Here is a 13,351-nt window from a genome sequence, read left to right on the forward strand (position 1 = left end):
CTAGTATGTACTCCTGGGTGTATGTACTCCCACCTCTTATATACCACTTTTACACGTGTGTTATACTTCTTTATCACTTTAAATATACTTCATTAGTAATTATAAGATACTACAATACAAATCCCACGAAATTTTTATGAAATTCCATGATTTTTATCTTAATTTGCGTATATACTTCTTTTATGTATAAAAAAGAGTATATAGCAAAAATGAAAGGCTAACATTGAATTTTTTTTCATATAACTCATATTGGAGTATCTTAGAATTAGTATTAGAGTATACTAAAAATGATAAAAGAGTATAAAGTGTTTATTTAGGTGGTATATTGCATGTGGGGGTACATACTCCTAGGAGTATAGAATAGGTATATATATATATATATATATACTTCACTACTCTGCGTTGCCCTACCTATTCATTCCTTTCCTATTCCTGATTGAACTGATTGAAAGCAACAGGCACCACAGAAAAACCATGATCCTGCTGCCGCCTCCTGATTGGTTGCAGTTTCGTATGTGTCTGCAAAATGCAAAGGCTAGCACAGGTGACTGATGGAATTGAACGCGTGAATTGGAGACACAAAGAGAGAGGGCCTGGGATAGGTGGGCCCAAATGAAGCCCAACTTGGGCTACCCCAATAGCCCTTTACTATTGGGCCTTACATGTATTGGGCCAACATCTTCTGAAAATATGAATTACGTGTGATCATCCAACTCATTAATCCCCATGTTCGTGTGGGCTCGACCGGGACCTGTACGTGTAACCCTTCCTTGATCAGGCGGCAGTAGGAAACCTATCCATGGAGGAGCTGGACGATCCTGCCATGCCCATGCACGGTTGCGGCCGACGAGGGAGGGGAACGAATGCCATTGCAATGGGGAGCAGCTGCTCCAGTTGAAGGGTGGTTCTTCGCTGCGCTGATGCTGAGCAATCCATTGCTCCTCCGACAGGAAGGTGTTGAGCCCATGACTTCCCATGTGCGTGCTTCGAGTCTGCAACATGCACGAGTAGTACTGCTCCTATTTCGGTGGATGCCATTGCCATTGCCATTGCCTTGCGATGTTTCGGCGTTGGAGCCGTCTCAGGGTGAGATCTAGCAATTTGACATCATGCAGTATGAGCCTAGCTACTTCGCGGTTTTTCTTTTTCATATGACTGGTCCACTGCATCTTGGTATGATTGCACGAATCATACATACATGCATTGTATGGCTACCCATTAAGGCATCAACTACCATCGGATATCCATCCGCCACGTCGATTTATTGCCAAAGCTACTAGCGGCAAGTTTAAAAAGACTCTAGCATGTTTTTTTAATAAAGGAAGTTTTATTTCATTAAACAAATAAAAAAATTATGGCCTCTACCCCCGAAGATGTATTTGGCCGATCATTATTGCAGTTTATGCTATAAAGTAGACTCTGTCTACTCCGTAGCCAACAATCAGCATTTAAGGAAGAGAGATTTACCAAAAAATATATTTATCTTAAATACTTAATCTATTATTAAACCTCCACCTAAACTTGACGAAGATATCCATTATAGTTGTTTCCAATCGACAACATGCCACCCGCTTCTCCTCCTTTTGTAGCAATGATCATAACCGAATCCAACGTATACCCCTGTAAATAACCTACATAGAAGAGTGCATGTTTGCTTTATCAAAAACAACATCATCTCAGCTAAGCCAAATCATCCAACAAATGGCAACAGCTCCAATCAAAATCTATTTCTTAAGTCCTTTCCATACTCCATTTAGCCATAAAACAAACATGTTGGATACACTAGTTGGAAGATGTAGATCAAAAGTTATTTGAACAGTTCTCCAAATAACTTAGCAAAATTGGAATAAAAAAAAGATGTTGAATGGTTTCATTGCAGTTGCAAAAGCAACACTTTTCATTATCTTGTCAATTCGTTTTAACTAAGTTATCTTTTGTGAGTATTACTCCTTTATGCAAATACCACATGAAGATCTTAATTTCTAATGTAAGCTTTAATTTCCACAAGTATCGGTTGTTATCTATAACATTGTCATCAAGTGGATCACTATACATTGAGTGGACTGGAAACTGATCATTTTGATGTAATGACCATCTAAAAAGACCAATAAGTTGAAAGTTCACAATTTTAGCCACTAAATTATACCAGACATCTAACTTATTTCCCACCAAAGCTCTACAAAAAGATGCATTAAGTGGATTAGAGCTGAAGCCGTTTGTTATGGTCTATTCAAATTTTGCACAACATTTCTTTATCCTATTAACGCCCACTTTAATAAAGATCTTAAAGCTTTCATTAAGAAGGAGAATAAGTATAAATTGCTGAATTTATGCATCATCTTTTTGTTTTGGTAGCAAAGAGATAATACCGAAATTGAGGCTGAAAAGGGGCAATATTCCTTTACGAAAATCATTAAAAATACTATAAGATCCTTTAATGATTTTCCAAACAACTGATAAAACTCAACAGGAAATCCATTTGGTCTCGATACTTTATTATGTTTCATTTGAACTATTGCCTCCTTCTCTTTTTCAGTGAACATAGTAGTCAAATTATCATCATTAGAAATTTGGGCATGTCATCTCTGCGGGTTTCAATCATAGAAAAATCAACACTATCCGTAGGTCCAAACAGATCTTGATAATAGTGTGTTATATATGATTCGAGTTTCTCGCCTTTGATAATTTGATCCCCATATTCTAGTTGAAAGATACGTAACTTTCTATATTTTTCATTTGCTATCAATGAAAAATATTTTGTATTGCAATCCTCTTCCAACAATTTCATTGTTTTGGAACGCCGGTACCATTTGATTTTCTCTTCCCTAAGCAATTGTACCAATCTTTCATTTAAGCTATGCTTCAGATCCACTTCATGTGGTTGAAGCAAAGTAATTTATGATTTTTTATCCAATTTGCCCACTTTTTCTAAGTGTTCTTATTTTTCTTTTTTGTAATAACCATTGTTTGGCCATCCCCTTAGGAATTGGCAAAGCCATCGTATTTTGCTTCGCTATATTTGCAACGATGTATTATCCTTATTTTCTTTACACCATACATCAACCACTAGATCAAAGAAGCCTTATTGGATTAACCAAGTTCAAATTTGAACCTATATTGACTTGTACCATGGGATGCAATCCCTGTATCTAGAAGTAACGGTGTGTTGTCCGAGCAAGTACAATTGTTTTTTAAATTTTAAGTTCCCATTCTATGCTTACTAATATTCTATCAAGCTTCTCATATGTTAGTATTGGTATAGGACTTACCCAAGTGTATTTTTGACCTAACAACTCTAACTTTCTCAAATTCAAGCCGCTAATCACAACATTGAACAAGAAATGCATGCCATCTGACGGGCTGGCCAACGAGCCAGCTCGGCTCGGCTCATTAGCTAAACAAGCAAAGACTCCAGCTCGGCTCGGCTCGTTAAAGCTCGAGCTAGCTCATTTGGCTCGCTAGCTAGACGCATCAATTTCTGCTGTCTATATGAACATGACATCACATTGGGGGGCGGGGGGGGGGGGGATGCAACCTGGCAAGTGGCAAGCGGCATCACAGTAGCAACAATAGTTTAGAAAAAAGGAGCCTGTGAACACAAAAATTAACTATCGAATAATAACAACAATTCAGTTTAGTAGTTCAGAAAACAACAATTCAATTTAATTCAGCTTTAGCAATTCTATTTAGCAGCAACAACAGTTAGGAAAAAACAGCAATTCAATTCAGTAGTTCACACAATCACACTCACCGACTCACACAACTCTTGTAGATAGATACAGAAAACAACGATAACATGATTTCAGCTTTAAATTCTAAATAGGAGACACATGGATAATTAAGGACTTCTCCTTAATCTACTTATTGCTCTGTCTCAAAAGATCATCAAGCCCAACTTGCACCTTCAGGATAACAAGAAGTATTTTAGGGTAAGTACATATTACAATATATGGTTTGAAACTTGCAAGTTTGAAAAAGAGAAAAGACATATATTTACTAGTTGCTTGAGACCACACATGTTGTAAACTACATGGACTCAACGTCATCGTCGTCATCTTGTTCCTGGAAAGACAATGCAAAACTAGCTGCTAATAGATAGTATATACTGATACCCCCAACTACATGCTATTGAAACTTAGTTGTATGCTTAAAACTCCCGGTATATAATAATAAAGTCTCCTATTTGCTCTACCAGAGTATTAATTGAAAAGCCATTCAAGTGAATATGCATTTCATATTTAAAACAAACAACATGACTATTGACTAATAAACAGCAGGCATGAATACCCGGATACCCTAGACAAAGAACTACCAATCTGCCATGAACAAAATGTCTGCAGTAACAATATGTAACATATTCTTTTCATACTTAACTAGCAATCAACACAGGTAAACTAAATGTATCGGGAGGTGCTAATATAGGAAATTAGCTGCTAATATAACCTTTTACGATAGAACTTGCACTTTGCCTTGGTCACCATAACCCCTCTCTCATTCTTAGATGGAACATGATCACCTTGAAGTACTTTCAGCAAATAGCTCGCTTTGATCTATACACTGAAACACCAGCCTTTAGTCTTTTACCTCCTCTCTTTGCCTTTGGAGATCCAGTCACCTCATCTCCATCATTATCTTGACTTCCATCATCAGCTGATAAATGTGATGATATGCTTTTGGATAGCTCATCGTCCATGTCAAAGCTGGTCTCCTCCACATCATCCGAGGCCTACAAAAATAATACAGTAGCTTTGTTAACAACCATCAAGAAAATGTACACTACATGGTTCTTAGAAGATACAAATACAATCAATATCATTGAGATTAAAGCTTAACATGTATGGAATATTATCATGTTTTGCTCCAATAAAAGCATTCCTCTCTACTACCATGCATTGAATACCATTATAAACATAACGCTGACAAAATATAGAAGTGCAGAGCTAAAGTCTAAAATTTTCAAACAAAAAGAGAACATATGATGTTTGGAAAAAGATTGGAACAATGAAGAACTCGGGAGAAGCAATGCAAAAAAGCAGTTGCATGATAAAAAAAAAAATAGCGGCAGGGGGTCGCGCAGTGCCTCGATGACATCACGGTGGGCGACCATACCGCGTGCCTAGCGCAGGCGATGGCATAGCTCAGGGGCACATGCGACGCAGCGCTGTAGGGCGTCACACAGTGCCTCGGTGACATCACGACGAGCGACTGCACCGCGTGCCTGGCGCAGGCGGTGGTGTAGCTCAAGGGCACGTGCGGCGCAACACTCACCGTTGATGTGTACTTGGTGTAGTGCTCCATGAGATACTGGGCGAATGAACTACTTCCGCTCTTCGCAAGGTACGTGTATGCAAATGCTAACTAGCTAGCTCACTCATCATGCCTACAGATGCGGAAGAAGAAGGAGTTAGTGATGGATTAACGGCAGCTGGACCACAACCGCGACCAACCTTGGTCGGTGCTGAGGTAGATGGCATCACAGCCCAGCTCTTCCTCTCACACCTGATCCTCGATTCAGCAGTCCGTTGCCTATCCATGACAGATTGATGGGGAAGGGTGGGCCTATGCGAACCTTAGCCACCACTACGTAGCTTGGGGTTAGGGACGAACATGAGAGAGACGAGCTGGGAGATAATAGGGGATTAGCTGATTAGGCGGCTTCTGCACTTGGGGCTGCTCTTCCTGAAGTCTTGGGCCATTAGGTCGGATTGGTTGTGGGCTTATGGCTGTGCAGCTGGGACTGAGCCAACGTGCTGGCTCGCAAGCTGGCTCGAGCCATCTCGTTAATTTAAACGAGTAAAAACTCCAGCTCGACTCGTTAGATTTTGGAACAAACCGAGCCAAACTAGACACGAGCTGAGCTAGCTCGCGAGCTTTGAACTTTTCATCCAGCCCATCTGTCATCATATCTACCATTACTCTTTTCATTAGGATTTCTTATGATATTAAAATCTCCTTTGATCATAATAGGTAAAGACTCAATTCTACATGCGTGGACAAATTCTGATAAAAAACAACCTTTAATTCCAGTTGTGCCTTTTCATACACCGCAACAAGAATCCATTTGAAACCATCGTCCTTGATTTTTAGTTTAAACTTCACATAGAAATCACCGTGAGAGATGATTTCAATATCAAACACATCCATCAATATTGACAGCCCCCCGTCAGCATCCCCCCATGGCCCCATACACCTGCCATGAGGTGAAGTCCAAATCCATAAAAAGTCCCCCCACCTCCTCCCCCAAATGTGTCTAAGATCCACATCTGTGAAATTATCTCTACCTGTCTCAAGAAGAACAATAAAATCTAATTATTGCTCAATGATAGTATCCGATAAGAAACCAAATTTAACCAAGTTATGAATACCTCTGCTATTCTAAAATACACATTTCATTTAGAACATTGTGTTTGTTTCTTGATGAATACCCTTTTTGAGATTTTTTTTTTAGGGAGCTAGATTTATTTTTTCTAGGAATGGCTTTAAAATCACAACTAAGGTCTCATCATCCATAATTTCCTACATCATATTACCACATATGTGACTAAGGGAGAGCCTAAGAGGCGATTGAATCTATCATCACTAATAGACTCAAGCATGTTTAAATTCGCAAGTTAAATTTGGAGGCAGAAATTAACTTCTAACTCATTCTGGCATCAAATGTGTAGCATTAACATAGTTGAGAGATCAGTTTAAAGACAATTCAGTTAATCTTTTTTCTGTGGGTATGTGATGGCAACTGAAGCTTGATACCAACAAGTAATGAAGTCAATAGTAGCAAAAAATTTACTCGATCCGATTATTATCATCGATCTCAATTTTAATTCTGTCCCCGTCTTGCACACTTCAATAGACAGCTACATCTACACCAATCGATCGACACGGGAAAAAAACTCAAACAACAAGAGTTTCCTGTGCAATGGATGCATGCATGCATTAGCATGTACTTGCTCTTCACATCGATCAGTAGTGTGCTTGTGTTAGCAAGGGTACATGGCCTGGAGGTGCCGATGCAAGCAAGGCGAGCTCCTCCACGCCCTCGCGTGCAGCCGGAGCGTCTCCCACGCCCGCTCCCTCGTCCTCTCACCGCACTGCTCCGACTGTGCCACCAGGCACAGCGTCCCCACCACGCCCGCCTGCGCCATCTGCTGCACCACCGCCGCCGTCGCCGCGTGCTTCGCCACCGACCGCAGCACCCGCACCGCCTTGTCGGTCGCCACGTCGGATACCCTCAGGGCCATCTTGCCCACCGCTGCCACGCCCGCACCGTGCGCCACCAGCTCGGCGCGTCCCTCCGCGCACCCGCACAGCCGGTCCAGCGCGCCCAGCGCCAGCTCGCACGAGCGGCGCTCCGGCCCGTCGAAGAGCATGTCGATTAGAACAGGCACCGCGCCGGCGTCCACCGCCTTGACGCGGTTGCGACCCCATAGCGCCGTACCGACGAGCACGTGCAGGGCCGCCTTGGTCGCCGGCTTGGATACCTTGTCGCGGAGCAACTGCACGATCTCCCTAAACACCTGCTCCTGGAGGGACACCAGCCTGTTCGGCGACATGACGGCCGTCACGTCGTCGAGAAGCAAAGCCGCGTGCACCCGGGAGGTGGTATTCGATCGTTGCAGGGCAGAGACGAGAGCGTCGACGAGCGCCTCGTTCGTCTCAATGACACGAACCAGGCACTGCTCCGAGGGCTGGAGCGAGCAGATGATCTCGAGCGCCTCGTCGCAGGCGGCAGTATTTTCTGACTTCGTCGCAGACGCGACAAAGACGGCGGCCAGGATGTCCACCGCGCCGGGGACGGCAGCGATGAGTTTCATGTTCCGCTCGCTCTCGGCCGCCACGTCCCTGAGCTCGCGCAGCGTGGCAAGGAGCTCCTGCGGTGACAATGTCTTGGCGTCGATCTGGGAGACCAGCGAGGCGACGCGGGCGCGGTCGGCGGGAGGCTTCGGCGTGGGGAGGCGCTCGACGCCGTCGGCAGCGTGGAGCGCGCACCAGGACTGGATGAGGCGGCGTAGCGTGTGGTTGGGCGTCGGGTCGCAGTCGGGCGGCACGGGCTGCTTGGTGAGCGGGCAGGTGCCGGCGGTGAGGAGCCAGCGCTCGATGCCGTCGCGGTCGTAGGTGATGCCGGTGGGGAGCGTGACGGGGTCTTGCATGATGTGCAGCGAGATGGGACACAGGAAGTAGCAAGGCACCTCCACCTGCTGCTGCTCCTCCATTGGAACTGACGTGAGTAATCAAGCAATGGCCGTGTCTTCTACTTGCTGGGTGCTGCTGCGCGCGGACTTGTTGTGGTGCTGAGCTGAAGAGGAGAAGAGAACAATGGCGGATGGTGCAGAGCTGTTGTAGGAGAGCGGAAAAAAGCTTGGGAATATGGTGTTTTATATGTGCACGAGATGAGATCAGACCGGTGGAGATGGGGGGAGAGATGGATTCAAAGACGTGAGCAAGTCCACACGACGACGAGCGTGAGCGTGAGCTGCCCGAATACCATATTGAAGACCCCGATCTGTGATCAGTCAGTCCATGCTCGCTAGCCTTCTACGAAAGAGACGGCTCGATTAAATAAATCTGAAAATCGGTGTGCTGGTCGTGTATGGTAGCACATTTTAGATTCAAGTTCTACTCTGAAAATTAAATGATGATTTCATTGAAGATTCTCTGGTTCTAGAATATTGTGCATTTGTTAGGAGGTAGCTGCTGAGCTCTGTTGATAATAGATCATGCACATTTGATGGTACTTTACAAAATAGAGCAATACTAGCTAGGTTCCCTTTTAAATCAAACTTTCTTTGTTAAGATGTTTTTGTACCGAACTTTTTTCCAATTTGTGTGCGAGGCATGCATGCAGCTGAAAAAAGAGTTGACGAGATGAGATAAAGCAATTTGAAGAGGAAATGGTCAATAATGCGAGGTCTCCAACGCCTAGGAAGCCGGTGCGCTGCTCTAGTTTATTAACATAATTTTGTGTGTATTTCTCAATGTTTTTGGCCGGCTCCTCTTGCTTGTACGTTGGAGACGTAAGCTTTGCAGTATTTGCGTGGTGAATTACTAGGCAGGAACGGGAAATTTGCATAGGTAAGCTCTATTGACTAACGAGGCATCTTGGACCACACTTGTTTAGTTTGCTTGATCCATCGAGCGTTTCTTTCCTAATTCAAAAAGAGAGAAGATAGTACAGTAGGATCTAAGCATGTGGCAAGCAAAAACCAAGTGTCGGTCTGACCTGTGTGACGTGCCTTGTTTTCTTGCTCTAGGTGAACCGAACCAAAAGATTACAAAACATCCTCACCCACTAGGTACCTAATCAAAGCATTTTCATTTTTAAGGAACGCTGTGTGTATATATATAGGTAGATAGATAGAGACATAGTGAACTATGTCTGTATTCACGGGAGCGTGTACTTCCGATTAGATCTATAATTGATTATATTATAACTAAAGTATATACTATTTTCTGAACACTCATGAAGAGGTCGTTGACGTTTTAAAAGGAGGTAAATTAAAACACTTAGAACTATTTCTAGCTCAAAAATAATATAAGTTAAATCTATATCAATTTTTATCTAAATATGCTATAAGTTTATCTAGTGTGTTTACTCTAACAATCAAAGCACTTACAATATATCTAAGAAGATAAGTTGTAAGAATGTAAATGCGGAAACATAAATAAGATAGAGAGAGCAAACTCGACACAAGGATTTTTCCCGTAGTATCGATGTCATGAATATCACCCATAATCCACGTTAGAGCTACACAAAGGATATACTCTCGGTCAGCACCAGTCACGGCTTCTGAACTACCAAGTCACAAAGATAAGGCTTTCACCCAGATGAGCCACTAAGCCACCAAGATAATGTCTCACCACTAGCCTCTCTTCCGGTTCCTTGACGCCGTGATCACTTTGGAGATTGAGTCACCAAGGCAAGGGTCTCCACGTTCCTACACAATCACCTTGCCGCCGCTCTACACCAAATCGGATGGTCAACAAGCTTGCCAGCGAGTCACCAAGATTTCAAGATACTGGCTTACCACTTGGTATAATATTGGATCACTTCTTGATCCACTCTCTAGGCAGCAATCACTTAGCAACATTCTCTCTAGACCTATAAGGACTAATAACTCTCTAATGATGTAATTGTCTTGAATGATCATTTTAAGCACTTTATTAGTTTGGATGTCTTCTCAGATGTACATGAACTTGTCTGGACTCCAGCACCTTCAAATATTCGAGTGGGTGGATATTTATATCCTCAAACTCGTGTGCTAGCACCCAACTACTGAACAAATGCACTTTTGACACAAACTACTGAACAAATGCTAACTTGAATCTATTGACATTACTGATATAAAATATTGAACAATTTTACTATAATTTAGAACTATTGAATACTAAACTACTGATGACTATTAACGCTACTGAATATTTTTTTGATGACTTCAAACTACTAGACAACTACTGATATAAATACTGAACAAAACTACTGATAATTACTAAATCATCTGAATTATAGTAATTTTTCATCCTATAGTAAATTTAATTTTCAACCCATAGTAAATTTTCACACTTGTACTTGAATCCAACCTATAGTAAAATTACTGAAGAATACAAGTCATAGTAAATTCTTACACTTGATAACTGCTGAAACATCTGAGTCATAGTAAATTTGTACTTGAAAATATCTAACACATAGCAAAACTACTCAAGAATGACTGAATGACAGCTACTTGACAACTAATGAAGAATTACTGGATGACATCTAATAGAAACTACTGAGCGGGACACACAGGACGAGCGACACGTGGTGGGCACGTGGGCGAGGGTGAGCGAGTTGGGCTACCATGTGGTGCGCATGGGCTCGGCTGGTGCAGGGCCACGTGGTGCGGGCAGGGGCGAGCGATTGGGCGGCCACATGGCATAGACGGGCATGTCCTGGGATGGGCGGGCGGGGTGGGACGCGTCGTTGTGGGCGCGGACATGGGATAGGGTTGGGCTAGGCGGTATTAGGCCGGGGTGTAAAATACTATCCTACACCTTAGATGTACAATAACACTTATATATATGGGAGTGTGTGTATACATACCGTGAGTCTAAAATACGTATACGCGTATAGCAGACTCATGTTGCGCACAAGTTTATTGCAAAACTACTGAGAACTATTGAAGAATTTTTCTATAACTTGAAACTACTTACATAATAATTGAGTAAAACTACTGAGAACTGCTGAAGAATTAGTGGAGAATTACTGGGTGATAATTACTGAACAACTACTAAAGAATTACTTAGATGATAGTTACTAACACTACTAAAAAATTAATGGATGATAGTTACTGGATAATACTGAATGATAGCTATTGGCGCCACAGGACAAGGGCACTTGGGTGCGTGTATTGGGCGTGTGTGGGCGCATGCTGGCGCAGGCGTCCGTACGCTCCTGTTGGGCGGTCAGGGCGGGACACGTGGCAGGGTCGGCCACAGGTAGGACCGTGGCAGGGGGTTGGGCTGTGTTTGGCCGGGGTGTGGAATAGCTATTTTATATCTTAAGTGTACAATAACACTTGTGTGTATATAAGTTTAGCAGAATGCATGTTAGGTTTTCAACACAGTTGAGCTGGCCCGAACGTTTTGAGCAAAGAAAGTAAAAATAGTGTCAAATGAAAAGGACAAGACGTGCCCCAGAGAGAAATTGAAGTACTGAATAGGACAGGAGAAAGGCCAAAGAGCGAGCTTTGGTAAACGGTAGGTCTCGTTCTCTGGTCTGCTGCTGCGTGCTAACTAGCTCGTGCGTGGCTGATTAAGTAATGTGCTAGGTTCATTTGTTTGTTTTGACCTGCGTGATGGGATGGGACGAAGCAAGAGCTCGCTGTCTGCGTCAACCGCTCCAACGTACAAGCCAAGCAAACAAAAGGGAAAGATAGAAATTTGGAGGAACGAGGAGGTCAAACACGTAGATCGGTAGATGCAAGTGCAGCCCCAGCCCGATAGATAGATACTTCATCGATGTGGTGGTGACTGCAAGTGATGGGTATCCTAAACCTAATAGCAGAATTTGTTTCTTCCGTTTGACTACATGAATGCATGCAGACTTGCAGAGAAATAGCACTGCGCTCCTATCTACTTGCCTATGACTCGGTTATTTCGTCAAGGTTACCGCTGCATGCCGTTTTTGTCTTTTCATCTTGTGTATTATCGAACACTGTCCGGATTTCAACTATCAGCTCCTGTGTTTAGTGTCAGGCTCGTTCGTTCAGAGAACTCATTATACGTAACCTTATTAACCCACCAAAGTAATGGTAAGTGGCGGGTTAATGGTATAATAAAGTCATGCTATGTATCTTTTTTTTTAAAAAAAATCTGAAAATATATATGCATTAGTCAGATCACGCGACGGAGGAGTTGTACGGGCGCGCAGGTGCATGCGCTGTGCCGACATCTTTTTCTTACAGCTAGCGAGCTTGTGTTTAACTGAAGCGCAACATGGACTGGCTTGTCGCCGACACCATACTCTTCTACGCTCCATCTAGCCCTTTGTTTGACTTATTTTATCACTCTATAATTCTTGTATACGTTACAGTACTAGAGGCATGTTTGATTTACAGCATAAGAGTGTATAAACTTGCTAAATATTTTTGTGGTCTCTCTGGTTGCTTGTCTTAAAAATGATTACAACAATCAACTACAAGCTTTGAGAAAAAAAATCATCGACACGCATAAATTAAAGCTTCATGAACAATGTGTTGACATCAGACGACTGACTTGCGAGAACACGTTGACTGACCCAAATTTAGCGATGAAAAATCTGGTGATGTATATGCAATCCAGAAGATGTCGTGGCAAAGATTTCGACGTACATTCATAAAGAAGTGGAAAAAATGAAGAGAAGTGCAGGTTGCGTTCAATCACTCTTTTGAAATTGTGACGGGAGTAACAGATACGAGCCATCTGAAAATGAGACCGTCAGGGACACAGCTCTCTGTTCATAGCGAGGAAGAAAAACCGGCGTGCAGGTCCGCTCCGCTGTGTGGACCGTGTTATTGTTGACAAATCAACAACGCTGGAACTGTCCATTAAGCTGAAATCTCTGACCAATGCCTTAGAACGATACCACTCCATGTCAAAACATGGATTGCATTTTCAGCAAGGGAAGCATCCAGATAAGATTCAGCGGCACCTTTCGGTGTCAAAATTTCGCTGCGTTTTTTTTTTTTTTTTTGAAGGAAACTACGGCAACTCCTTGGAGATTTCCTGAACTTTAATTGCTTAGATACAAAATTTACATTGATGAGATTACAATGTGAGGGAGAAGAGAAAAAAACACTGAGCTAACTAAAGAATTCTAACACTCCACTCAAGCATGAGA

The 13,351-nt window shown here is 42.7% G+C and overlaps 1 protein-coding gene across 1 annotated transcript; it reads right to left on the bottom strand.

The window, feature by feature from the left end:
* Positions 1–6,792: 6,792 nt before the first annotated feature.
* Positions 6,793–8,490, bottom strand: LOC133888910 (E3 ubiquitin-protein ligase PUB23-like). The gene has a single exon (XM_062329304.1). The coding sequence runs from the start codon at positions 8,208–8,210 to the stop codon at positions 6,978–6,980; it is 1,233 nt and encodes a 410-aa protein (XP_062185288.1). The 5' UTR covers positions 8,211–8,490; the 3' UTR covers positions 6,793–6,977.
* Between the last annotated feature and the right edge of the window lie 4,861 nt (positions 8,491–13,351).

This window comes from Phragmites australis, chromosome 13 (assembly GCF_958298935.1).
Source record: "Phragmites australis chromosome 13, lpPhrAust1.1, whole genome shotgun sequence".
In the NCBI taxonomy this organism is placed as follows: domain Eukaryota; kingdom Viridiplantae; phylum Streptophyta; class Magnoliopsida; order Poales; family Poaceae; genus Phragmites; species Phragmites australis.

Coding starts and splice junctions, on each gene's coding strand:
- LOC133888910 (XM_062329304.1), bottom strand. CDS start 8,210: ATGGAGGAGCAGCAGCAGGTGGAGGTGCCTTGCTACTTCCTGTGTCCC.